Raw genomic sequence first — 27470 nt, 5'->3', positions numbered from 1 at the left:
GCGAGGAACATTACACGCTTGGCAGCTCTGCACATCTGCAGTAGGACAAGTGAAATACAGTTGGCCATTCTTTACCATAAACTGTGGTTGTAGGATATGCAGCACAGAGAAATTGTAATTACAGTGACAAGACAAATCAGTAATATTTAAATATTCATGAACAAAGTCTTGGACGATCAATCTATCTTTATTGTCCTTGCCTTCACTGCTGTAATAAATAAGTAGCTGGAGCCCTCACCTTTCATTCAAATAATTCGGAGTTTGGTGCTGAACTGAAGTTCATTTATCAGCCGCCCGATCTGGAGGGTGTTAAAAACAGACGTGGCTGGGGGGCCGCTGCGGGCAGGGCTCTGGGCGTATGGGTGAGGATCTGCACAGGGGCCCGTGGGGTTCGGGGCTGCCCCACACCGCTCCCCAGTGTGGTGTGGGGGGGCTGACGTGTGTGTGCTTGCAGGCGACCACCCCTACGAGTGCGAGTTCTGCGGCAGCTGCTTTCGGGACGAGAGCACCCTGAAGGGCCACAAGCGCATCCACACCGGGGAGAAGCCCTACGAGTGCAACGGCTGCGGCAAGAAGTTCAGCCTGAAGCACCAGCTGGAGACCCACTACCGGGTGCACACAGGTAGGTGCCGCCCCGGTGCGGGGGGTGCGAGGCTCTCCAGCAAGCCCCGGGCAGCAGGGAGGCAGCCACTGTGCCCGCGGAGCTCGGGCTGGCTGCTGGGGATAATGAATCATTGAATGCGTCAGCGTGTAACTATTGTAAATAGTGGATCAATATTTAGATCACTTTTGCTGTTCATTACTTCATTATTCGCTGTGTCTGTGCACAGAGCGAGTATCAATATCGGGCAGGCTGGGCAGTTAATTACTGCGGTGGAGTGCGGCCCCGAGACCTCACGCGTTACCCAAACGGGGCTCAGCGGCCGCCCTGACTGATGCCATCCCTTTGCTCCCCGTGTCCTGCAGGTGAGAAGCCCTTTGAGTGCAAGCTGTGCCACCAGCGCTCCCGGGATTACTCAGCCATGATCAAACACCTTAGGACCCACAACGGCGCTTCCCCGTACCAGTGCACGATCTGCCTGGAGTACTGCCCCAGCCTCTCCGCCATGCAGAAGCACATGAAAGGCCACAAGCCGGAGGAGATCCCCACCGACTGGAGGATAGAGAAGACCTATCTCTACCTCTGCTATGTCTGAGGGACATGGAGGGAACGCGGGGCTGAGTTGCGGAGGACTGGGCAAAAAAAAATGCATCGTCCATGGCCTTTTGTTTCCGTTTTTCGTTTGTTGCTGTTGCTAGAAGGATCCTCTTGCTGGGTTTGCGGCCGGGAAGGCGCTGGCACGCGGCGCTCGCTGTGGGGGTGGCGGGGGGCACACGGCAGCGCTGGGACAGACAGGGACGTGCGAGCTGCCCTTTGCACCCGTGGCCTCTTCCCCTTCCCCACCCCTCCTTACCAGGGCTCGTGGGCGCAGGGTGAGGGGCCCGTGTCCCCTTCTGCCCTGAATCAGATCCGCTCCTGCCCCTGCTGCCCGTGGCTACTGCGAGCCAGCAGCCAGCCTGCCCTGCTGGAGGTGGTGCCGGGACAGTTGTGAACGAATGGTGCGGTTCGTGCCTCGCCCCCAGATTTCGCATACGACCAGTGGTTTGGGAAGGCTTTAATTTTTATTTTTTTTCCCCTCTATCATCACCAGTAACCCCCTTCAGAGGAGCTGCTGCAGACCCGCCTGCTCCAGCCGGTGTCTGCCCTCCGCACCCCGAGGTAGGCACACGTGCTGCCCTCAGCTGCAGGGCGCTGACCCACGGGCTGAGCCCCACTTTCAGCAGGTTTTCTGCCCCCCCAAGCTGCTGCCTCGCAGGGAGGGCACCAGCCTCAACACACAGCCAGCCAAGCATCCATGCAGGCAGTGCTCTGCAGGGCACAAGCCCAGAGGAAAGCTCTGGGGCAGTGGGGTGGGGGCCAAGCGTGGGCTGGTGCTGGTGCTTGTCCCCCCCCAGTAAACGCTGCTGCTGCAGCCCAGCACGCACCCGCCTTGTCCAGGGCATAGACACCAGCTGTGGGTGCTGCAGGAGACCACGACCCTCCTCCTGACCAAAGACCTTTCTATGCATTTTGTTTTTCCTTTTCTTCTTTTTTGGGAGGGGGGAAGACGAAGCCTTCAGCGGGAAGATGAAGCCGGGGACTCCAGCAGCTGCGTGCTCGTCCCTGTCCCCGAGGGGAGCTGCAGCTCCTCCCTTCCCCGTGTGCCAGGATGACCCCCGGGATGCCACCGGTCCCTGGGCGAGCTGACCGTGCCACCAGAGCCCCAGGCAGCGGGCACTGCGGCGGTGCTGGGGGGGGACGTGGAGCTCTGCTCCCACAGGGAAACTCTTTTTCTTTGCATTTCGGGTGTTTGGAACGTGCCAATGCTTTTTTTGCCCAGCCCTCAACTCCTGGAGTCTGTGGAGGAGCGGACGGTAACAGATGGCTTTGCTCTGTGTTGTTTGTTTTTTTTGCTTTTCGTTTGTTTTTAAAGTTTTTTGACTATTTCTGTGTTTAGCACATTTTACTTGAAATTACCTCGTTTTTTTGTGACCTCATGAGCTTTTATTGATTTTTTGGGGGGGCGGGGGGGGCATTGTTTTAAATGACGGGGCCAGGTAAAGGCCATGTCAGGGGCTGGTGACGTGTGGCGGACAGGCTGCGTGCTCGGTGTGGTGGCAGAGCTGCCAGGGCAGCGGTGGAGGGGATCGTGCGCTGGGTCTGTGTCAGCCACCTCGTGTGCATTATCGTTACCAAAACTGGTATTTTTGTTGAGTGGCCTGATGGAGCCTGGCTCACCGATTCAGAAAGCTACCTCTTGTGTTCGTTTTTGTTGTGTTCTGATTTTGCAGTGACAGAAGCACAGTTTGCAATATTTGTGTTTTGCTTTGTGATGTCATTTCAGTTTTCATCTCATGCTTTACTTGCAATTGTGTATTTTTTTTTTTGTAATTTAGCTGCGTTTGTATTAAAGGGGGGGCGGGAGGGGGGGGAAAGAGTTTAGGGAAAGGTTTCTTAGATGGGAGTAAAGGGAAGAGAGCGGGGGTGTCTGTACTGCTGTACCCGGCCCACCCCTGCCCCCTCACTGTTGGGAAAACATGAAGGCCTTAAACTGGGGCAGACGCCGTCGTGCAACAGCGGAGTGGGGCAGGTCCCGGCCTAGCGCCGAGTTAGTGCTTTGGGAAGGGGAGCGTTAAACTTGAATATGTGACTAGAGCAGTCGAGCGTCGTTCATAATGTGAAAGCCGCCGGCCCGCAGCCACGCAGGGCATCATCACCTGGGCGAGTGGGGAGCACCAGCAGCGCCGCGGGGCTCGGGGCTGAGGCCGATGCCGCGAGATTTGGGGCGTCCTGCAGCTGACCCCGCTTCTCCTGCGCCCCTGTCCTTCAGCAGGGGTGCAGCTGCTCCCCACGCCCCGTGATAGTTTTGTAATCCTCATTTGTCCCTGGGATGTCCCCCTGCCTTCTGTGGCTGTGCCGTGGCGTTGTGTGGCTGCAGCCGGGTGGTGGGGGGGTGGCAGCACCCACGCTGCAGCATCCCCGTGCTCATGGGGGATCGGGGGGGCTGTGTGGGAGCACCCGAGCAGCAGTGCTGCCTCCAGCCCCTGCCAGGGGTGTCACTGATCACCCCAGGAGCCTGTGGAGCCACCCCAGGAGCGTCGCCTCCTGCGCCCGTGTCTGCGCGGCGGCGCTTGCGACTGGTGACACCTTTTGCTGCTCCACGATGAGGAGGAGAAGCAGGGCAGATGCTGATTTAGTACAATCCAGGATGTAATTTTTTTTGGAGAATGGCTTGTTTAATCTTTGTGCCTAAAAAAAAAAAAAAAAAAAAATTAAAAAAAAAACACAACACAGTTCTTTCACATAAACAGTTGCTGCAATTTCTCACAAGTATGTGGTACCTTTTTGCAGTGAATTGGTACTGCCGGCCGTGGGTGTCATGGTACTGCTGAGCACTCAGCTGAGCTCACGTGGCTTTTTTTGCTTTAATGTTCCCTCCCCTCTCGTTGTCCCCCTTCCTCCCTTACCGTAGACGTTGGCATAGCTGGCTTCAGAGCTCAGCACGGTGCAAAGCGTGAGTTTGGAGTCCTGTTAGTTCCCAAAATGAGTGCGACAAGTCACTGGAGGGCTCTGTCCGGTGACAAGTCATCAGGCAGGACGGTGACGTGGCGGTCCCCCCGCGCTGGAGCCGCTCTCCTCCCGGGGAGCCGGGGAGCTCAGCGCTCCCTGCCCCGTGCCCAGTGCCAGTGTTCGGGTGTGCATCCTAGTATTTGTTCCACATAGTGTTACGTATGCATGATCTAAGGCTACGAAGCCATGGTAAAGCTCCATGACACCTATCCATATATATATAAGTATATATATGTATATTATAGCACTGAGGACCAACTGCCCTGCTGGACCAAGCAAACTAAGGCTTTCTTTCGTTGCTTGTCTTTTATGTCGTGACAGCCCAAGTGCCAGTCTGATTGCTCTGTATTAAAACTAGTGTTTTGAATTAATTGATGTTATAGTTCCGTCTACCTCAGCACCTCCTGGTAGCCTCATTTTAGAAGGTGCCCAATTTTTTGTTTTTGTTTCTTCAGAGTATTGGTTACTATTTTTTGTACAACTCTGTTTCTGTTTCCTCGCTGTTTGTTTCTTTGCAGTACTGCTTGCGAGTCCTATCTGTTCTCTAGCCACAGATGCAGTTAGCTAAAATTTCCTGAAAAATGAATTAAAAAAAAGTCCCGAGTTGTGGTGTCTCCTAGTTGCAGCTCTCCGCATCTGCCTTCATTCTGTGTAGATTCAGATGCATTTCTTTGTAAAACTTCAGTGTTTCTGACAGAGGAAAAAAAAAGAAAAAAAGAAAAAAAAAAGGAAGAAAAAATATACTGCTGCAGGTTTTTTTCTCTCCATGTGTCACTAAGTGAAGTTCGTGCCTTCTATAGCAAAGAGAATATTTTTTACATCCTACTAACAGTAGATTTTTTTGTAGTGGACATTTTTTGTATTTTTATTTATAAGTCTCATAAGGAAAATAGCAATGTTCAGTTGTATACCTTGAATCTGCAGTTAGAAGAAACAATAAAGTTAATTCAGTTGTCTCGGCCTGTCGTCTCCTGTTGCTGTTCTCCGCTCAAACGCCACCCTGCTGGGAGGAGGAAGAGGAGGATGAGGAGGATCAGGAGGATGCAGTGACAGCAGTCCCCTCCAGACCAGGGCATGCGCCGTGCTGATGGTATTGGGGTGCCAGCTCGGTGCTCCTGCAGCACGGGTCCCATCCTTAAAATCCTGCTCCCCAGCAGGCTCCTGCTGACCGATGCCATCACACCGGTGGGTCTCGGTGAGGCAGGGGCGGATGGGGCAGGGGATGAGGAGCACTCACACGGGGGGGTCCATCCCTGCACACCTCCTGGCCCAGGCACCACCTCAGGGATGATGGGGGCTGGCAGCTGTGAGCAGGGAAGAATTCGTGGCCCACTCCCGTCCCCACTTCTGGGGCATCTCCAGGGGTAGGGGGATGCCAACGGCCCCATGATGGGGAGGAAATCCCAGTGCTGGGGTCCTGCACAGTAACCAGGAGCTGGTGTTTCTGTGAGGATGTGCAGCCTGGAAGATGCTTTTCCATGGAAAATCAAGGTGTGCAGTCATGGGTCTCCAGAATTTCTTTTTCATTAAGAGCCACGAGCTCCTAAAAAGCCTGGTTCTTATTTATGCAGGAGTTTCTTCGTGCTTTGGCATAGAAGAGGGTGCTTATGGTGCCAGAAATTAAACGTGCCTCCTGTTTTAAAGTCCCTTGGCATCCCCGGGGACCGTTTTATCGTGCACTGTGTGGTGCTTGACAGGGTGATTTGCTGCTGTCCTTTATTTTTTTGTTTAAGGAGAGAAGCAGAGGCATGTACAGCTCTGTGATTTGGGTTCTGAAGGCAGAAGGGGTGCTGTTCCCCCGCCTGCAGTAAGGCTGCCTCTGCCTTGGTGGGATCATGCACACCCGGCTCCTACCTGCCCCGGGAAGGGGTGTGCAGGTGGAGAACTGGGCGCAGGCTCCCCGTGGAGCTGCCTGGATGCTGCCAAGGGAGCATCCAGGAACAATTAATGGCAGCCAAGCCTTTCCCCTGCTCCCTCCTGGTGCAGGGTGTGTGGGGTGCATGGGGTGCACCCCTCTGGCCCCGCTCGCTGCTGCCAGCACGGGCGCTGCTGCTGCATGCGCGGCTCCCCAGGGAGCTGAGCGAGTTTGCCTCAATGAAAGTGAACTCGTTCATTTAAACCTGACTGTAGAGTAGTCTGGCCCCCCGCTGTGTTAATTATCCTGTAGTTCTAAACTGATTGCTGTACACTAAGCTTAAGCCCTCCTTTATTTATTTACTGACTACATTAACAGCAAAGTCTGCACTCCTTTTATGTCGCTGCAAACTGTACAGCACGCGGCGTGCGGCCAGGCAGGGGCCGTGAGCATCTCCTCCTGCCCTCGGGGAGCCAGGCTGGGACCAGGACAGGGCCACACGCTCATCGTGAGCAAGTTACGGTGTGGAGACACTTGATATAACATTTATTTTTTAGGTGATGGGTGGAATGCAGCAGGCTGCTGGGTGCTGGCATCGAGTACAGGCTCTTACCATGCCCTGGGGACGTGCCTGCCCCACAGTCCCCACTGGGGACAGGTCTCCAGCTCCCCCAGGACAGCTTTGTCCCATCCCATGCTCCTTGCTCTGCATCGTGCTGCTGCAGGACACAGCCATCCTGTGGGACATGGGGGTGGCTTTTGGCCCATGGAGGTGTCAGAGGTGATGTCCAAGCCTGGGCTCAGGTAACAGCCCCGAGAGCTCCCTCCCAGCACAGCTCATCCCAAAGAGGTTTCGGGCACCTCTGGTTGAGGTGACGTGTTCCCAGTGACCTGCTCTTTGCACCATCCCTTGCAAAAGGGAGGGATAAGATTCTGCTGCAGCGTTTGGCCTCATACAAAGGAGTTATTATAACAGGGAAATTGTCATAGGACTGGGCCTTTGTCTGCACATTCACACAGCAGCTGGGAGTGATTATGCTGCAACAATGTTCTGTTCCATCAACATTATGTCCTCATTAAACCTTTATTAGTAGATTAGATTCAGATTTATTGATTTTTTTTTTTTTTAAGAGGAAAATCCAGGCTTATTTCAGAGAGATGCCTGTAACTTTTCCTGCATGCAGCACTTCCCAAAGCAGAGTGAGGGAAAAGCACTATCTGTAAGGGAAAAAAAACCTAGATGCTTCCTCCAGCTCTGGCAGACTCCTTTCCCACGGGGGACCTGTGGAGCAGGTGAGGGTTAGCAGCTCTGCACAGGGTTAGGTCACACGCAGGACCATGCCACAGGGCTGGGATGGTTGGAAAACGGAGCTCCTGTACTGCGCCTGTGCCCGGATGGCCGCTGGGACCCAGCCACCAGCTGGGAGCTGTGGCAGCAGAGGTGAGCCAAGGGCTGGCACGGCTCCACGGGGCACGGTGAGGCTGAGGAAGGCGATGTGGTGGCCCTGCCGACCTCAACCCAGGTCCCGTGCGGGCAGGAGGCACCGCGCGCCCGGTTCAATGGGCCCATTGGATTTGTCTGTTGGAGCGTTTGATGTTACATGAAGGCGGCTCATTCCAGAGGGTGTTAATTGCCCGCTGCACTGATCAGGTCTGTAGCACCATCGATCTCAGTAGGATCAATGGGCTGATTTAGTGTCTCACGAACTCTTTAACTGGACACCTCATCAATAGACAGCCACTTACAGACCATCAGCACATTAGCGTGGGCCAGCGCTGCCAGGAGCCCGCGCCACCCGTCCTGCAGCCCTCCTGTCACTCAGCAGGGAGTTTTCCTGCAGGTGAAGGCTTGGGAGGGTGTCAGGCCTTCGGATCATGCTTGGTGGGCTTGGGAGCAGGCACAGGAGAGCCGGACCCCGCGATATCTCTGTCTTCCCTGCTGCCTGCAGTCTCCATCCCTGCTGTACACAGAGGAGCAACCAGAGCAAATGGGATGGGGCCTCCCTTCATCTTCAACCTTCCCGAGGATGGTGTCTGCACTGGATGCGCAGGTAAGTACCAGTGTGGAGCGCACACCCCCACCTGCATGGGGTCTCAGACAAGCATGGTAGGGCCAGGAACCACCCCACAAATGCCATCAGTCTCGCTTTTTCTCTCAGTGGTTGTCACAACTGCCTGACGCTCCCAGCTTGGAAACAAACGTAGGTACCATGTTGGGCAGATCGTCTCCTTCCAGTTTTGGCTCAAATCCCAGTCCTGCTGCTCTCAGCTACAGGAGGAGCTTTTCTCTCCTGTTAGATGGCAGCTTTATGCCTCTGCCCTGGCAGAGGTGCACAGAAGTATATTTACTTATATTTACTTATGGCAGCTGTGGAAGCCTGCAGGAGCAGAGGACCAGGGTGGGTAACCCCGTTGGTCTCTTCCAGCACCACATTCCTATGGAGACGGTCCCATTTGCACTTTTTGTGTTGTTTGGGTTCACTCTTTGGGTTCACTGTCCCTGCTCTGCCAGTTCTCCCCCAGTCCCTGTACTGCTGGGCAGGAATGTGGAGGGTGGGCTCTGCCGGTCAAGCATGCAAAACACTCGGGTGGGGGCCGAAAGAACCATGCAGAGCCGGGCGAGCGGCAAAGACGGAGAATGGGGACCCCCCCCAGTGTGTTGTGCAGGGCGGTGAAGCATGAAACAAGGGGCTGGGGGGGTTGGGAAGGAGCCGGGGGGGCAGCAGGAAAAAAACCCTGGGGAAGGGCTCAAGGAGGAGAGACCCCCCCGGGGCTCCAGGTGGGTGCCCTCCGGGCAGGATGCGCACGGAGCCCCGGGCCCTTCGCAGCGGAACGGGGCTGGGGGGGGTCCGGGGGGCGCCCGGGCGGGAGCCGCCGCCGCTGCCGCCGGGGTGGGCGCCGCTGTCCGCGGTGCTGAAGCCGGGGAGGAGCGGGGCCGGCGGGGAGGGGGCAGCGCCGAGACCCTGCCCCGTTTCGGGGGGCTCGAGGGGCTGCCGGGGGGCTGCGGGGCAGGGATGGAGGAGCCGGGGTTGGGATGGTGAGAGCCGTGAGAGATGCCTCAAGCCCTCGGCTGCTGCTGCTGCTGCTGCTCCGGAGCTGCCCGGGGGGGGACCAGCAGCAAAGCATCCGAGGTCCCTGCCTCGCCTGCCCCGAGAGGCAGCTCAGGCGTACTGCCACACCGACCAGAGAGCGCCCAGCGTGATGGTGTAGGCCAGGACGGCCAGCAGGTACGCTCGGAAGAGCAGGACATCCAGCACGTAGCCCACCTGCAGCCACTCGCGGGCGACGTCGCGAAACTCATCCCGCTTCTCCAGGAACTGGCGGATGGTGGAGATCTCGTGCAGGATGCTGGGCATGAGCGGAGAGCCCTCTGCCAGAGAGCCAAAAGCAGGAGCGGGCCTCGTGCCCCCTGCCACCTCACGCTCCCGGGGGTCCTCGCAGCCGTAGTGGTTCAGCTTGGCTGCAGGATCAAGAGAGGTAAGCGAGAAAAACCTCTTTAGGCACAGAGCTGGGATGTGTGTGTGTGATCTGGACATCCGTATTGCCATGCATAAGCTGCAGTGAGTCACAGCCCTGCTCTCCACTCCCCAGGCTGCTGGCAGTGCTGCTCACGGAGCCCTGGCTTGCAAAGAAGCATGGAAAATAAAAGGGTTGTGCTTGGCTTGGAAGGAGAGAAGGCTCCTGCTTGGCTGATATTTACTGCGCCAGGACAGGGTGCCGTGCTCTAGAACAGGCCCAGTTTGTAAAATTCACTTTTCTGCCAGTCCTGTTCTGTCTCCAGCCCTTACCTGTGCTGTCGTTGTTCTCCACATGCCTGGAGATGTCTGAGCTCTGCGCCCTGCTTTGGCTGAGTTTCTTCCTGTCCCGGATGCAGAGCAGGACAGCGGCACGCTCCAGCAGCAAGTGCTTCACCCAGCTGGGAACGTGGGGCTGCAGGTCTTGGTTGTGGATCAGGCGCACAATGAGGATGGTCTCGGTGAGGCTGATGACAAGCAGGGCCATGCACACCACAAAATAGATGCCTGTGGAGATGCCAGCAAGGTGAGTGACCTGCGATGGCCAGCACAGGTTTTAGATTGATGCACAGAGCAGGGAGGTCCTGAGTGAATTCCCCCTGCCCACCCCTCTCTACACAGAGCTGCAGTTCCTGCTGCTCCAGGCTGTGACTGCTGCTCAGTTGCTTTGTGGACCACTCCACCCAGTCAGCAGGATGCCTTTTCTGTTCCCTGCACTGCTCCGATGGGGCCCTCTCATGCCCCTGGGCCAGACCTAGAGCCCCAGTGCAGCTCTCAGCCACGTGTGACTGCCATCTCGACACCCCACACCCTGAGCTCTTTTTACAGCCCCCAGTTTTGTACCTCCCCTTCTTGCTCCTCTAGTCCTGGTAATGTTTCTCTGCTGGAGCTGAACCACCTCCCCCTTAATTCCTCAGGATCCTGGTCCCAGAGGGATGGGCTTTAACCCATTTCTGGGCACTGTCCTGGCTCGGTGGCAGTGAGGGGGATGAGTGCTAAGCTCCCAACACGTAAGCCCAGCGTGAAGAGCTCTTGTCCCACTGCCAGCTGGGACCAGTAGCACTGCTGTACCTATCAGTGGGGTGCCAACAGCCGTAGCAGGAAGCGTGTCAGATACAATGATTAGGAAAACTGAGTAGCCCAGTAGGAGTGTGATCTTGAAAGAGACCCTCTCGCCACTGTTGGGAGGCAGGTAGAAGCCCACAATGTCCATCACCATCAGGAAGATGCTGGGGAGCAGCAGGCTGACAGTATAGAAGAGGGGACGTCTCCTGATAACTACCTGCCAGGACAGAAGGGAAGACAGGAAAGATTCGGTGAAGGTGAGAGCCCTGCTTGAAAGGAGAGCTCGAGCTGGTGTGGGTCTCCTCGAAAGCAGGTGAGGTGGGCTGCACCGACAGGACCCTCAGCACCAGGAGAGGTGCCCGTGGCAGGGGATGCAACAGCACAGAAGCAGGGGAGCGGCTCGGTTATGAAGGAAGGGGACTGGGGGGCAAAGCCCTGCCCTGCTGTGGCCTCATCCTTGCGAAGATCAGAGGCCAAAGCAGGGCACGGGGCGGCGAGGTCCCTTACGTAGAACTTCATCTCGGCGTAGCTGTCGCTGCTCTTGACGCTGAACTCCTGGAAGTGGCTGAGCACGTAGAGCAGCTCCCACTCGCCCTGGTTCATGAAGATGCTCCGGTCGAATTTCACCAGCTCCGGGGTCCGCCAGAGCGAGAGGTTGATGTCTCGGACTGCAAGAGGTGGGGACGGAGCTGCCGGGTGCCCGTGCCCGTGCCCGTGCCCGGTCGCGGCGCATTCCCGAGCCGCTGGGGCCACCTAGAGGGGGCCGCGTCCCCTGCACCGAGCCCCCCGGGGCCGGCACTCACTGTTGTGCAACCAGCTGGTGAAGGTGAGAGAGCAGTTCTGGACGTCGAAGGGGAAATTGTAGATATCCAGGCTGCAGGCGGTCACCACCTGGATGGGCTTCAGGTTCTGCACCTCCCCGTGGTGGCGGACATAGACGTAGGGGACATCAGGGGACTTGCCAACGTCCACGCTGGAGGGCACAGGGACAGAGAGCCAGGGTAGGGAGCGCTTCGGGGAGCACCGTGAGCAGAGTGGGCTCCTCCTGGGAAGCTACGTTTGGGATGGGGGCTGCCCAGCGTGAGAACTGGGACCTTACCTTGCTGTTCTGCCAACCTGCTTTTTGGGGAATAAAGGGGGCTGGAGGGGAAGGGCCAGGGCACGAGCACGCCACCCCCATGTCGGCGCTGCTGCCCCGTGTCATTGCTGTGTTCCCCGTGCTGCTGCCCTCTCCCAGTGCAGCCCAGGGACCAGTTGTGGCTTTGCTTCGCAGAGGTCTCTGCAGCACGAGATGGTGGGAACACCTTAAATCCCAGCAGAAGTGGGGGCGGGGAAGGACAATGGCTGGCTTTGCAGGAAGGGCTGGCAGCTCTGCAGCTGCCCTTGCATTGTGCCTTCTTAACAAAGCCTTTCTCCAAATATCTGGATTCCACCCCCCAGCACAGTGCGGGTAATTACAAATGTTTGTGGTTAGCCAGCATTGGAAATGTCCCAACTGCCAAGCCGTTTCCCCATCTGCAGCTCACCGGATACGGGGGCACTGCCAGTTCTGTGCGGGGAATGCAGAGCGAGGCACAGCACGCGTGCTCACGGGGCTAAGCCACCCTGCTCTCTTTTGGGGTCCCCTGCGATGGGGTTCGGAGAGCTGCACTGCACTCACAACTCGTTGATGAGGATGTCGGGCACCCAGATGCTCTCGGCGGGGAGCGATATCTGTGTGATGTTGTCAAAGCACGCCGGGTCCCACTGGAGGAACTCATCTGTCCAGTGCTGCAGGGACAAAGCAGAAGGGAACTTGGCGGTGGGGTCAGTCCTAGCCCCACCAAAATCCAAACCTAGTAGCCTGCCATGGGAATGTGCTAAACGCCGTGTGTGAGAGGCAGGAAAGCCCATCTCCTCAGCTATCAGCCACCCGGCAGTGAGAAGCAGGAAGCATGAAAGCTGTGCCTTTAGGCTCTTGATTCCTGCCCTGCAGAGGTCTCGTTATCACAGGAGATAACCTCTCTGCGCTGAGCTGGGATGTGATCACTCAGGCACATGCACATGGAGATGCCTTTACCTGCCACGGGTGCTGGCTGTCACAGGGAGACAGCGCTGTCCCCAACAGCATCTCCCATCAGCACAGAAATGCCTGTCCTGACCCTTCCTGACACCATCTGGTTCTGCCTGTGTCCAGGTATTCTGTGGTTTGTGGGCTTCGTTGGAGGGTGAATTTATTGAGTGATAACTGGGAACTCACAGGGAACTGAAACCAAGGAGGTGAGCGAGCAGCTGAGCAGAAAAGGGAGCTGTGTTAGGGAAAAGAGGGGAAGGAAGGGGCAAACTGTGAACTCAAGGGAGATTTTCTGCTGTGCTGAGTTCAGTGCTCCACGGCTTTCTTGCATTCCTGCACCCAAGGCAGCCAAAGGTGCCACCACACCAGGCCTTTTCTCCAGGGCTAGAAACTGGGATGTTAAGGTAGGCAAACATCAGGGCTGGGTGACAACAGCCTGCCTTCCCCTGTGAGCTCCTCCAGGACAATCGCATCCTGCTGGGAGGCAGACAGCCCAGAGAGAGCGGGAGCTGGCACAGGTCCCCTCGGCTCACCTGTCTGTACCAGATGTAGGTGGTCAGCACCTGGTTTTTCTCATCCTGTGGGAAGAAGAGGGCACAGGGTTGGCTCAGGGTGACCCCCCTACCCGGCGGTGGAGCGGTGGGAGCAGCGGACTCACCACGCTGAGGATGGCGTACACCATCACGTCGATGGCCACGGTGGTGGTGGTGCGCCAGTCCCGCACGGGCCGGGTGCCCTTCTTGTAGTGTGCCAGCAGCGAGTCGGACAGACGGAGCAGGGCTGGCATGTCGGGGTCTGGCACCCAGCTCGCCTTCGGGGTACCTGCCAGGGCAGGGAAAGGTGCTGTCGCTAAATTGTCCTGGCTCCCTGACCCGCTGCCCCAAATCCCCAGGGATGGGCAAAGGAAGCTCCAGGGAAGCAACACCTGTGGCCAGCCCCGGGGAGGACCTGGGGCCGTGCTGCCTCCCCTTACTGCAGGCAAGGACGTCAGTGCCAGCTGAATGCAGGACGTGGGGCCCTGCCATCCCCTCCGCGCTGTGCCAGGGGCTGCTCGTGTCCAGGCAGTGCCCTAAAATCTCCATGGGGTGTGCCTCAAAATGCAAGGTGCTGTTGAATGATGTACCTGGCTTACCATTTGGGATTGCATTTTCCAGTCAAAGCTAAAAGCATCTTGCTGGGAAACAAGAATGCCAGCATCCTTGAAACCTCATCTACTGTTTTATTCGGGTCTTCTGCTAACTGCATGGATGACTCTGTGACTTTCCCTGGACACTTCTTGGGTCTCAGGTGGCTGGGTACCACCTGAAGGCTGCCGTCTGCCTCTTCTCTGGGAGCAATGTCAGGACAGCTGGGCAGCCACTGCGGGGAAGCTGCAGGGGAGTCAGTGCCCCGAGATAAGTTTTCCAACTCTCACTATTTTGAGAGGCATCGCTTCTTTACTATCAAGGTGAAGGCTGAGGTTAAAGATGAATCAAAATGTTAAATTCATGTACTAGGTAATGAAAAGGACTAAAATCTGTCTACATGAGGAAAAAAAAAAGTTACCCACGTTAATCCTGGGGGCTGTGCCACCAGGCTTTGGATCCAGGCCCCCAAGTGCTTTGTATGGAGCAAACACTTCCAAGCGCTGCTGGCCAACGTTGCCGTAGTCAGAGCCTCTCTTGGAAAGCGACGGCAGGACAGCTGGGTTTTTTGGCTATTGGTCAAATATCTGTTCCTTATCCCATCTTTGCTGCTCCAGTGCATTCACGCAATGCCGGCAAGGTCTGTACCACTCCTCCATCATTTGTGGCTCTGAATGGTGCTGTGTGAAGGCTGAGGAGCCCGGCTAGCTGACAGCGCATCCTTCTCCGCATTCAGATTTCGTCCCCTCGCAGCGCACGTGGCAGCTGGATGCTCCCCGCTCCCCACCCATCTGCTCGGCGCCCACAAAAGGAGGAGGTGCGGGCCGAGACTTTCCTTTCAGCCCAGTGAGCAGGGCATGTGTGATTAGCAATGAGCGAGGGCCCTGCCACCGGCTGGGACAGCCGTGCCTCTGCGCCTTTGTGGCCCAGCACCGCGTGCCGTCCCGGGAAGGGACCTGGCACCCCTGTCCCATAGCTCTCCTCCTGCCCTGCTCCGCTCAGAGAGAGGCCAGGGCACCACCGTGGGGTTTGTGGTGAGTTGCATGAGGGAAATGCTCCCCTTTCTGGTGGGCTGTGTGATATAAAGAACACCGAAATCAGCCCCTCAGCAGCAGCTCCAGGAGGAGGCTGCCGATGGGCAGCAGGCTGCGGTCACTGCTGAAGCTGGGGCAGGACGAGCAGGACTGGGGTGTGCAGGCAGTGCTGATGGTTTCCTGAGGGAACAATCCCTCTGCTGCTGCTGGGAGCACCAACTGCATTGCAAATTGCTGCCAGCACCCCAGTCCTCGCTGCAAGGCTGCTGCCGAGGCTGCAGGCAGGCCGGGCGGCAGAACCGCGCTTGCAGCTTTGATCTGCAGCACCCGAGCCTGCTCTGCACGTCACTGAAGGCACTAATTGGAATAGATCTGCAGGAACTTGGGGAAAAGCTGCCTGGAAGGAAACTTTAATCTTTCTTTGCGACTGAAAAAAAAAAAAAAAAACACATTAGCCCTGACCCCTCCAACTTTGCATGGGATCTATAATGCCTCAGAGCTGGTGGGGCTCACAGCCCTCATCCAGCCACGTGCTAGCCAAGGGAGGAGATGGGGAGGGGGGGCGAGACGGAGCAATTAGGGTGACGGGAGGAAAACAGGCACTGCTGTAATTGCACCAGCAGCTACGGCCAAGTGGCCTCGAGCACTGCAGCTGCTTGCAGCTGGCTCGCCACATTTGCCTTCAGACCTGTGCTGCCGAGCTCAGTGCCTGCAAAAACTCACTTTGGAGGGACAGGACGTGGCTGGGTTCACACCAGGCATCTTGATCTTCCCAGCAGCTGCCCCACGAACCCGTCTTGCACACGTGCTGGCTCCAAGGGTCTGCCTGGCCCAAATCTCTGCTTCTCTGTGGCTTCGCCTGCCACGCTGCAGGTAAGTGGGACGTGTTCGCTGCTTTCTGTCCTTTCTCCTAAGCTAAGGCTAATTCTTGTCTTTGGTGAGTGGTGTGAAATTAAATAGCTCAAAAACTGACAAACTAAAATACCAGAAAGCCTCCAGCCAAGTATCTGTTGCCTTGCAATATTCTGTGGCCAAGCGTTGAAACATTGCAATGCAATCAGCACCAACTGTGAACAATCATTCAAAAAATACCCAATTGTAGGATTATTTTTTTTTAAATACAAACATTTTGTCCTAGCTTTTTCCTCTCTCGGCTGAAATAAGACAAAATCAACACGTGCTCCTGAAATCACTTGCACGGACCATGTCTTCACCCTCTATGGGCTTTCTTTGACTTCTCAGCATAAAGAATATTGGCCAAAAACGCCGCCCCCTGTGGCGCCACCCACCCTCGGTGGCTCCCCGGCTGCAAGGGCTCCTTCCTCCTGCTCCTCCCCTGCCAGTCCTTGGGCAAGGCTCTGGGCTCAGGAAGGGACAAGCCCCTGGTGGAAGGGACGAGCTCGCTGCCCAAAGCCTTTCCCGAGTTATAAACCTGCTGAGAACTTTCACGTGCGTTGGTACAAAACAGCACAGTAATTTATTTTTGTTTTTTACTCTTTCTCAAAAAAAAAGGTTAAACAAGAAAAAATAAGATCTGCTTATTAGTATTTTGGCAGTTATTTTTCCACTGTGTGGAGCTAAGGTTACAGAGCACAGCCACAGCATCACTTCTGCGTGCTGCCGTCCCCAAAATCCCATTCCACATTACAAGTAATGAAACGGCATCAAAGAAATACATTTCTCCTGTGAGGGGCTTGGGCAACAGGTCCCAAACTGGGGGCTGCAGGCAGATGGAAAGGAGATCATTCTGTTTCTGTTTTCTCTCTTGTTCCTCAGGACTCACTCTGAACACTTTCAAAGTTCCTTGAAGCCTCACACCAATGAGCCCAGCATTTGGATCTGGGTTAAAATACGCTGTTACCTCCCTCTCCTCACAGCCCGTGCCCCCAGAACTTGCTGAAGTGTGCAGTGCCTCGAAGATCTTTCCAAGAGGTCACCATGCAGATTTTCAATGATATTAATCTCTCTTTTTAAAAAATAATTGATTAATTAATTATCTAGTGTTTGCATGCTATAGAGAGCTGCTGGCTTTTATTCAGGTACACCAACATGCCTTTAGCTACCGGAAAATAGCTCCTTCGCCCCCACCCTGCCAGACTTCCCCGTGATGTCCTTACCTGTGTCTAGCAGCATCGACACCAGGGGCAGCAGGGACAGGAGCGCCGTGAGAGCCACCAGCACCATAGCTCTGGTGCCGCAGGTCTCCCGGCTCCCTTCCCCAGCCCGAGCTCTCCGCTCTCCTCTGCAGATAAGTGAACCTAATCAGGGAAGCAGGCAGCACTTTTTGCTTGCTTTCCCCCAGCCGTCAGGTTTGGGAAAATGCGTAATTAATCTTGCAATCAGCCTCCTCTGCTGCATCAAGTTTCAGGCAGGGAGGAGGAAGGAGGAGGCCACCCACCCCATGGGCTGTCACGCTGGTGCTGGGCGAATGCGCAGCGCCCGAGCCCCTGGCTCCCCCGGCCCCCTGCCCGGGCACAGCGCTGCGGGGAGGGCTCCCTTTCTGGGAGGGGCAGCGTCTGGATGCTGACATTGCAGCGTGGTTGGGATAACGCTGCCCATACCCTGCTGGTGTGCTGGGTGACAACAGAGAGAGGTTTCCCAAGGGAAACCTCACGACCGCACCGCCACAGGTGCCTGATTCTTGTTGGGCCGATGAGTTAGCATCCACCTCGATGGCTTTGTGTGCAGGTTTGAGCAGTCCCCAGCTAACAAACCCCCTAGTGAGCTCCAGCAGCAAGGAAGTGAGAGCTCTGGAGATGCTCTGAGCAGCGTGGGGAGAAGCTGTAAATGCAGGAGAGGAGCAAGGAACAAACGCTCGGTGCTGGGCAAGGCTGGGGACAGGCTTTCCCCAAAGCCTTGCAGGCAGCACGGCAGCCCAGCTTCCCCAGAAGCTCCCCTGTACTGGGAGTCATGGTGAAGTAGACAGGCAGGGATCAGAGCCCTTGGCTGTGGCACGGAGCAAATTGCATCAGATGGCAGCGTGGAGTCACTTAAACGAGATAAGAATTAGTGCACGGCCCTGATGAACTCCCCCTTGGCTGCCAATAGCGGTGTCAGGGAAAGAGAGAGTGCAAAGCTGGGGCTAATTTGATTTCTCAGCTCTGTTAGCGGATGGTAAGTCACCTCCCGGGGAGCGCAGACAGCTCGGAGCTGTTTGCTGTTATTGAATCTGGATAATAAAAATCACGGGCAGTGCTGCGGCGGCGCTGGGGACCGTGCCCTGCGCCGTGGTGCTGGGGAGCGCGCTGAGCCCCGCTGCCACCACGCTGCCTCCAGCCACCAGCACCTGCAGCGGGCAGGCACGGGGCATCGCTGTGCCATCCAGGATCCGGCCGAGGGGCTGAGCAGGGCATTAGGATCCAGGGCGAAGCGGGACAGTAGGGTCCAGGGCAAGGACTGCTGAACCACAGCCTCCGCGGCAGCATCATTAACTCCGAATCTCCTCCCTTGGGTTTTATGTCTTCATCTTAAAGAGATTTTAATGTAGTTCCTATCAGCCCTCCTGTTATCGGATATCTAATTAGTGTGATCTATTATGGCCTTGTATTACGCGCGTGCACACACAGTCTGCGCGTCGGGGGCTCTTACGGGACTTTTTGTGGGATGTCTGATATAAATTGGCAGTATCCAGATCAGATTTACTTTCTGAAATGGTATAATGGGATTTTATTAGCTCTGTAATCTGCTGCACAGTAATTGCTTTTCTGAGAATCGAAGCACTTGGCATCCGGAGCTTCCGAAGGGCTCAGCCCAGCTCCCCGTGCCTGTAGCTGCTGCCTCAGAGCCAGCAGCATCTGAGCGGCCCCACAGCGCCCTGCGGCCCCCCCCAAGGTTGGTGGTCAGGAGCATTGCTGGGCCAGGCAGAGGGGTGTTGGTGCTTCCAGTCTTTCCCAGTGTTTGATGAGTTTTTAACCACGTACTGCCAAACTGGTCCTGGACAGGCGCGAAGCTTCCCCGAGGGTCCTGCGTGCAGCCTGCCCAGTCTGGCTCAGCTGGTGATGCCGTGCCATACACTCCCCTGCTCTGCCTGTGGACAGCATAACCTGCATTTTTATTTGTTTTTACTTGTTTTTAAGCATGCATCAGCTCCGCTGGCTCCACACAGTTGCAGAAATGCAGCCAGGTTGTCTATCAGGAGGCACCAGCCATGGGTAAGGAGGCTTTCCCCAGCAGCAGATGCTTCTCGGAAGGATCCTGCAGCAGCCGGGCTCATCTGCAGTGAGCACGGCATCGACCTGGGCTGGGCAGCACTGCCAGGGGAGCCACAGCTGGTGGTGACCTCAGACGAGGGGAAGCCGTGGGGCAGGGGCTTATGCACGAGGCTCCGGTGCTGTGCACAGCGCAGTGGGATGCGCGATGCTCTGCATCCTCCCCATCACACTGATCTGCCCCTACCAGCAACGTAACTGGAGCCCACACCTGTGTTATTCCTGCAGCAGTGCCAGCTAAAACAGAGCCTGTGCCACGGGGTTCAGCTGCTGAGATGCTGCAGGGGGTGGCCAGGGCTCCAAAACCTCCGGAGCCAGGAGCCGGCTGCGTGCCGTAGCCAGGACGGGGACGACCGCAGTGGCTGAGCCCAGGGCAGCAGAGCAGGAGCAGGCAGGCGGTTACAAACGAGGCGATGGCAGAGCAGTGCTTTGTAAACTGCAGAGCACAGGGCCATTTCTTGCTTATATGGAGACAGCTTCCCATAAAAGCTAATAGGTTTTTGAAGGATACCAAGCACGGAGGGATCTGTTGTCTCTGCGAGGCCGTTAGTTTAGTTCAGGGAGCAAGCCGACATCCGCAGAGCTCGCAGGGTTGTGGCTCCCTGACCCATGGCCCCTGGACATGGCCAAGTGGTGCTGGAGAGCTTCAGAGCCTCCAAACCAGCCCCGTGTCACCGGGTGCCAGAGGGTGCCTGTCACGGAGCCCCACACGCCCCGAGCTGCACGTCCACTGTCACTCCTGGCCATGGCTCGAGGCAGGTTTTCCTTGCGAGGCTCGAGCTGGGAGCCGCTAGGCATTTCACTAATTTAATCACTGTCATGGGTCATTGCAGACCCTGATAGCTTTGCTCCGCACGGTGAACCAGGCTATCATAAACGCCTCGCTGCTGCGTTGTCTTGCTAATTATGAACCCATAAATGTCTCCTTAGGTAAATAACTCAACCCAAATAGAGGTGGATGCAGAAGTTACCTGCGAAGGGGTGGCCGTGGCTGTGTCCTCTGGCAGGTCGGTGTCCAGCACAGCAGGGCAATGGCTGAAGCACTGCGCCCCGAGGGTGACTGGCCTGGACCAAGTGCATTGGGGCAAAAGTGCCTCCTGGCAGTAATGCCCCCATCCCACACCCCGGGAGCCCCAGCAGCACCAGCCCTGGCCTCCGAGCATGAATCAAGCAGGTAATACGAAAATCATAACAGGAGAGCAAATGGAAATGTTTCCAAGGATCTCACCGACGCACTGATTAAAGCAATTATTTTTTCCCCATGTGGGTATGCGTTGCAGGAGAGTGGTTTCTGCAGTCTTTGGTGAAAGGGCTTGACAGCAGCAATGAAGACAAAGTGTTAGTGGAATATCCTGTTGGGGATAATCATATACTAGCAGGGGACGAGGAGGTGACCTGATCAGCCTCTTGCATCTGCAGCTCTTGTTTACTTTATTCACCTTTATGAGGGAGCGTGATTATGTAACTGCGGTAATGAGATTGAATTTATATCAGCGGTGCTTTGAAAAAAAAAGATTTTATTAGAGAAACAGGAAAACTTCCCCAATTTCTGTCCCCGTCCTCACTAATAAAAATGTGCAGTGGTCATAAATAACCAGTGCTGCTGTGGCCGGGAAGACGAGCTCTTCCACAGTCCCACTGTATTTCATGGTTTAATTATCAGCAGCACAACGTTCTGCGGGCCTGGAGGGGGCAGTTAAGATGTCTCTGCAGAAAGTGCTCTAAAGTGTTACTAGATGTAATGAACACAAGCCTGGCTCGTGGTGTAAGAGGGTATCTCCTCCAGACTGGCTTGTTTTTAATCTCCTTTGAATAGCCCTTTGATAAATGATTGCCAGGCTCATGCCTGGCAGCACGGTCTTTGCAGGAGCAGAAGAAAATGTCACGGAAACAGGGCAACTTTTCTGCAAAGTCATTTGTTGCTTTTCAGAGCCACCAGCAGCCCTGCTCCTGCAGTCACCAAGTAGCCCTGCGCACGGGGTGCAGCTCAGCACCTGCCCCAGCTGTACAGTTTAGGGTTTGCTCCCACTCCAGCCCCAGGACCAAGGCTGGTTTTCCTGAGCAGCATTTCCAAAGACATGGTCAGGGGTGGTGCAGTGCCTAAAAAGGCATTTTCCTGGGCTTTGCTGGGAATTGGTGAAGCTGCAGCAGTGCCAGAAGGCCTGATGGGGACGTGCAAGGTGAGAGGTGCTGGAGGGCGCAGCAGGGGACCTGCACCTGAATCCATCCAGGTGGCTGTGGGGTGGTTTCTAGGGGATCAGGACCCATCTGATGTTCCTCGTTTCACTAACAGCAGTGGGAGCATTTCACAGGCAATCGGAGCTAAACGCCAATACTGCCGCAACGAGCAGCAAGAGGCAGCTGCAGGTAGGGGCTGTGAGCCCCCTGCCCCAGCCGTGCTCCCACCACCCAAACTGAGCAGAGCCTGGCAGCACAGGGTCACCCCCTGGTGCAAAAACCCCACGGGGTAGCTGGACGGACAGACTGACCACCAGACAGATGCTGCTGAGCACCCCTGTGGGCAGCAGCAGGAGGGGGATGTTTTGGAGCCCATCAGCCAAACGGGCACAGCTGTAACCCGTCCCTGAGAGCTCCGCAAAGGAAGGCTCTTCCCCTGCAAGCTGCTGGTATTTACTCATCTGCTTAATGAACTCCGCTTGGAGCAGCTGCAGGGATGAGTCACGCTGTATTTCAAGGCTGCAAGCGGTGTCAGCCCAGTTTTGTGCCACTATGCTGGTGCCAGGTGTGGTTCAGGTTGGTACCACAGACCTAGCTGCATGCAGCAGGGCTGTGTTTTGGGGCTTTCTGTGCTCAGGACCATAATACAGAGCTGAGCAGTGCTTGTTGTCTGGGTGAGAGCCCCGTTTCCTTCCTCAAGCTGGGACCAGTATGAGCCATGCCACTGCCCTGCCTCCCTGGCAGTCCCTCCGATGCGTCGGCCTTGAGGCTGCAGCTGATGCCTTTAAATTCCCCAGCAAAGGTAGGAAAGCACTTTCCCTTCGGTTGTGTTCTCCATTAGACACCCTTCAGGTGTTAGCAATATTATGCCACAATTTCATTATCCATTAAAGCCAGGTAATAATAAGTACACAAAGGTATTTGGAGCCCATTGGTGTTAATGAAGGAGATCCATCTCATTCCGAGCAGGTACAGCAGCCGTGCGTCAGAGCTGTGATATTACCCAGGGTTAGGCAGGAATTGCCTTGCTGAGAGCAGACCCACCAGTATTTAATCTTGCATGACTGTCTTTATGGCACAGAGAGAGTTTGGTGCCTAGCTGCTGCGTGCAGCTGAGTTTGCTGCTTTTTCTCTCGTTTATATTTTGGAATAGGAAAGTGGAAACCTGCCCCTTGCTTCCCAGGGCAGGGCATGGCTTCCTTTCCCTGCTTTCTGGAGGACTGCATCCCATCAGTGGTAGGTGAATGTCAGGAACTGTGCAAATGCCAGGCACTTTTAGGCAGAAATCTTGTGTCTGTCTTTCCTATGCTTCATCCAAGTTCTTTTACTGAATCTTTAGTTTTTAAGAAGCATTTCAAAAGGGAAACTTGCAGCCTGGGCTTCAATAAAACCATCTCATTGATTATGGTCACAATTGGTATGTTTTTTTCTAATTTTCTCTGAAAATTAAGGAAAGACTTCAACCAAGTAGGAAAAGCTAATTTGAGCTGGAATGGCTGATAGTTTTGACTTAAAATACCCAAAAAAACTTTGCTGAAGAGCACCTTGCCTGTTGTTCTGGATGGAGCAGCCCAGCACACAGCTGGAGGAGCCAGGCTCTGCTCGGAGCCTGCTCTGCAGCCCGTGAAGCCCCAGAGCTTCAGATCATTGGGATGCTTTCCTCCCTGCTGCCCGGGGACAGCCGAGCTCTGCCTGAGCTCCGCTGCAGGGAGAGGCAGAGCAGAGGCTGAGGGCTGTGCCCTCCTGCCGGATTTGCCATCCCAGGGCTACCAGCAGCCCCAGCAGCAGGGTGCCAGCAGTGCTACTGAGCCATAGAAAGCAGAAATCAGCTTTTCTGCAAGGCACGCGACTGACTTGATAAAGGAGGGACAGCAATATTTTTTTTAATCCATGAAGCACCTGCATGTGTCAGTGCCTGCTGCTTTTAAACACAGCTCTGAAGTGCTTCTGAGGGGGCAGGTGAGGGTTATTTGCTGTCTCCTAAGTGCAAGTGTTTGGTATCCATTGAAATTCCCTGCAACTAATGTTCCCCTAGTGCTAATAAACATTTCTGGGACTACTTTTTTTTCATTTTCAGGGCACCTACAGTGCAAATTGATTGCTTCCTTTTGATAAAATAAGGTTGTATGGAAAGATCTTAGGGTATGGAAGAAGCAGAGTGGGGGCAGATCTTCAGCTCCCACTTGTTCTTCATCTGAGAGTGTATGATCCTCACCGCAGTAAATTATCTCTGATATAATGGCACTTTGACTGCACTCGACACTGCAAGCAAATCACCAGTATCTGTCTTGCACCCTAATTAGTTACTGTGACATTAATCAGTCTGCTAAACATAATACATACCCTCAGCAAACCCAGCGCTAAAAATACGAGGCTGAGTTTATATTTGTAATCAGGACATTAATATTTTTTTTAGAGGGAGTTGTCTCAGCCACGATGGGCAGGCACTTGTATTAAATCCCCGTGCCTATAGATCTTCCTGCTCATAAAACAAAGAGTGACCTCAAGCTAGGTGTAATTTTTTTTTTTTATGAAATGACAGGTAGAAATCCCTTCCCTTTTCAGGCCCTGGTTTCTCTTCATCCTTTACTCTGTGTCATTGCAGGGCCTGGCATGCCCTGCTCAGCCCAGCACCTGGACAGGAGCATCCTGAGGATGAAGCAGCATGGGACCCTCTTCCCCATGACCATGGCTCAGCCCCAAGGCAGAATGGCACAATCATGTTGTGGCTCTACCAGTATGGAAAGCTCCAGGACACCTTGGAGGAGGAGCAGCTCCCTCCTGGCTCCTCAGGGCTCCTGTGGGGCTGGCCCAGAGCATCCCCACACGGACCACGCTGTCCCGCAGTGCACCGTCACTGCAGCCAGTCTGCTTTAAGTTAAACATCAAGTTAAACAACAAGTTTTGCAATGCCAGCTGGCTGGTGTAATTGGCTCTCTCGTGGCATTATTCACAGCTCTTCCTTCTTTCTTTTTCAGCTACCTTCCATCTTGCTTGTTAAAAGGAAAGGATATTTTGCAGAATTGGAATTCATTAGTCTTCCTAACAGAGGGAGCCTACTTAGACCTAAATTGGTGGTTAGCAAACGCAGAGATAATTCCCACGCGTTTGTATTTATCTTCCCAGTTCGGCAGCGTGTCGAGACAGATGCCTCGGCGTCTGTCGGAGAGGCTCCAGCCAGCGGAGGGGAATACAAAGGTATCTGGCTTCCGCAGTTGGTGAAACTTAATATAAGCAAATTGGAACTCCGACTCGATTATCTCCCTGATCAGATTTCCCCAAGGTCCTAGTAATAACTTGATATTCTTAGGCAAGACTAGTCTTTTATGCACAGGAAACAGGAGGCAAAAGATCACATCAGAAGTCAGAGGCAGCGACGAAGCCGGGCCGAGAGCTCTTCACATGAAACCACGCGCGCTCAACAGCTCGCCGATTAGTGCACGCACCTGCCGATGCCGCATTTAAAGCCTTGTATTTGTGATGGTTTTGGCTCCGGAGCCAAATCTCTGCTCAGATGTAAGGGCAGCACCAGCACAGAATGTGTGAGCATGTGTTTACTACTGCAAAAGATATCAATCTGTAGGGACAGGGGGAGAAATGCCCCCTGTGCTCTCCCAGGTCAGCCCATCTACCTGCAAGGGACAGGTAAGTACGGTGACACCCGGGAAGCGGCTGTGCATCCACACAGCCCACCTTTCAGCCTTGCTACAGTTGGAGTGGGGAAATAGCAGTATCTTCACTCATTTCCTTCTAAAACTTGTATTTTTTTCAGGAAAGCAGCACTTCCCAAACCTGTTCTCTATTTGCTCTCCTGCAGCACTGAGGAGGGACAAGGAAACGCTGATCCTGAGCTGCCAGGCACCCACAGGACATGCTTGCCTGGTCTACACCCAAACTTTGCATTTCCAGATGCCCTGAAACGTGATTTCAGTTCAGCAGCAAGAAGAAACTCAATATCTACAATACAAGAGGTAATTACAGTGCTTACAGTTATTCATTAATTCATGTAGCATATTTCCTGTAATTAATACCATGCCCACGCAGTGCCTATGTTAATACACTTGCCAGCACCTGAAATGTATTTCTGCAGCTTTCAGGATATGGAAGCGGGTCAGGAAAGCTGAGGAGGGTGGAAAACCTGCTGTAAAACCTAGAACAAACAATATCATCTCCATAACTATTGCTATTAATACCCTGTAGTCACATGAAATTGGCTTTTTTTTTTTTCCCTCATTGGATTTTAAACTCCACTATGTATTTTGCTTGTCATTTACACTTTGCGTATTGGGCAAAATGAAAAAAATCATTACTGGCTTGCTTTATTTTACTCTATCACCTCTGCTGACAGCTCCTCCTGCCTCCCAAATTCCTGCATGGGAACACCTGCACGGGACCCCCAGTGCTGCTGCAGGGAGCACCAGGCTCTGGCTCTGGCAGAGACCCCATGCCACGAGGCAGCAGGGACAGCAGTGGAGAAATGAGGACCAGCAATTGCAAGTGACACGTTCCTGAGTGCTCCTCCAGAGATGCAAAAAGGTATTTTGCTCACAAGCCCTACTGGCCCCAAGGGAGCTCAGCCCCGCCAGGTCATTGGGCTGAATCAAATTGCCAATGTGCAGCAGCGAAATCTCATCTGCAGTGTCCTATGCACGCATACGGGGCTCACGGCTCTTGACGGCTGTTTTGATGAGCTGCCGAAAGTACGAGATCCAGCAGGAAACTGTAAATGAGATCTCATCTCACATCAGCAGATATGGCATAGCCTCGTCCCAAGCAGACCTCATACAAATTAGTATTTATTAGACTGCTTTAGAGCAGCTCTGGATGGTTTGTGTGCTTTTTGTCTGCATTAAGCATTCCAGCCCTGATGTTTTGTCTTCTGCCTGCTCACACAGGCTCGCCCAAATCTCACCAAGCCTCCCGCTCCCTTTGGCGGCAGTGAGCGCTCCACTTTAACCGCACCGCTGCTGGGGAGGAAAAGCTTTTTCTCCTTGAAATTGAGACACCCTGACTTTCAAGTCCCACTTCTTAACAAGTCTTTTGGGGATGACAAGACCCACGCTACACACTAAGCAAAAGGAGGCGGCACAGTCCTGGGTGGGAGTTGGATGAGGGACTCTGTGCCTAGGGGCTGGGAGCACACAGGGGCTGAGGGCTCTCGGGGGAACCCACAGTCTTGGTGGCACGGGGCCGTGGGGTCAGCCCACATGTGGGGGCTGCTGTGCTTTGGCTCACAGTGGCTTGGTATCAGCAGCTTGCAGAGGACAGCAATTGTCAGGAAGCCGCATGCAAACAGAACAGCGTTGTACCATTGCACCCAGGAAGAGGACAGAGGATTTCTGCGTGGGAACAAGTGGGAAATAAGTGTATTTCCTGCGGTGTTGCCTCCTTTTATCACCCGTGTGCTTAGCTTGTGGTGTGGTACTACACTTCTGCAGAAAATTGCTTGAACTGTATCCTAGCTCTCCTTATATTTACATTCTGGGCTTTTAGCTGAGCTGTCCTTCAGCTTCTGGGAGCTGGGGATTGGGTTCGTGCTCATCTCCCCCAGAACTTGCTGCATTGCCCTGGGTACGGGTACGGCTCTCTGAGCCTCTATTTCCCTGCTTTTCAGAATGAGCTGAATGTGTGCCTCGCTGCCTGCTCACACCGTGTTCATCACCTGGGCCTTCAGATAAGGGAATTTTTCCTGTAAAGGTCTCCAGGACCTTTATGTGGCTGGTGCCCAGGAAGACACAAGGGCTGTTTCCAAGGTCTCGCACACTGGCTGGTCGCTGCCATCCCTCCTTTGTGTGATGTGTGGCGTGTAACTTGCTCCAGAGGGGGAAACGTCTCGGAAAACATGTATTATTATTATTATTTTTGGTTTGGGATGTCTTCCTTCTGATTGTTAAGCTATTTTTATAAAGGCAGTGATGAAATCTCAGCTGTATTTGCAAAAGGATTTAAAGGAAACTGTGGTTGCCACAGTTTAGCAACTTAACTGTCTGTGCAAGTCGATGATACAAAAGCCATGGAACAGGGCTTCAGTGAAATTAAATATGGAAAAAAAAAAACTGTTTTCTCCTATTATTGACGAGGCCAATAACCGTGCAGCCTGGGAAGCTGCAGAAAGCAGCTATCTGGCCCCCTCTGTTGTTACAGACCTTCCTTTCGTGCTGCTTTTTACCTCAGGCTCCGTGACTCGCCCACCCACCCGAGGCAGACCCCCGGAGGTGGCCGAGCCCCGAGGCTCTGCACCTGGGGGGGGGGCTCAGCCCTGACAACGGGGCAGTGCTGGAGCCTGTC

The 27470-nt window shown here is 54.7% G+C and overlaps 2 protein-coding genes across 6 annotated transcripts in view; one reads left to right on the top strand and one right to left on the bottom strand.

Annotated features, from left to right (window-relative positions):
* The window catches only part of ZBTB16 (zinc finger and BTB domain containing 16), a 93370-nt gene extending 88259 nt beyond the window's left edge, over positions 1–5111 (top strand). For all 5 annotated transcript variants that reach the window (XM_084495880.1, XM_084495878.1, XM_084495879.1 and 2 more), the window contains exons 6-7: positions 455–622; positions 967–5111. In XM_084495880.1, coding sequence (XP_084352006.1) covers positions 455–622; positions 967–1196 — 398 coding nt within the window. In that variant the 3' untranslated portion in view covers positions 1197–5111. The remainder of the gene's footprint in view (positions 1–454; positions 623–966) is intronic.
* Positions 5112–7105: 1994 nt separating this feature from the next.
* LOC311422628 (5-hydroxytryptamine receptor 3A-like) lies at positions 7106–17207 on the bottom strand. The gene is made up of 9 exons (XM_084495882.1): positions 16914–17207; positions 13297–13460; positions 13172–13216; positions 12246–12355; positions 11389–11558; positions 11093–11253; positions 10592–10802; positions 9794–10027; positions 7106–9465 (listed from the first exon to the last, which is right to left on the bottom strand). The coding sequence occupies exons 1-9, from the start codon at positions 16978–16980 to the stop codon at positions 9167–9169; spliced, it is 1461 nt and encodes a 486-aa protein (XP_084352008.1). The 5' UTR covers positions 16981–17207; the 3' UTR covers positions 7106–9166.
* Positions 17208–27470: the final 10263 nt, after the last annotated feature.

Source organism: Aythya ferina (assembly GCF_964211825.1).
Source record: "Aythya ferina genome assembly, chromosome: 22".
NCBI classification, from domain to species: Eukaryota; Metazoa; Chordata; class Aves; order Anseriformes; family Anatidae; genus Aythya; species Aythya ferina.
Note: the sequence above shows the minus strand (reverse complement) of the source record. Positions and strands in the feature narration are given on the sequence as shown.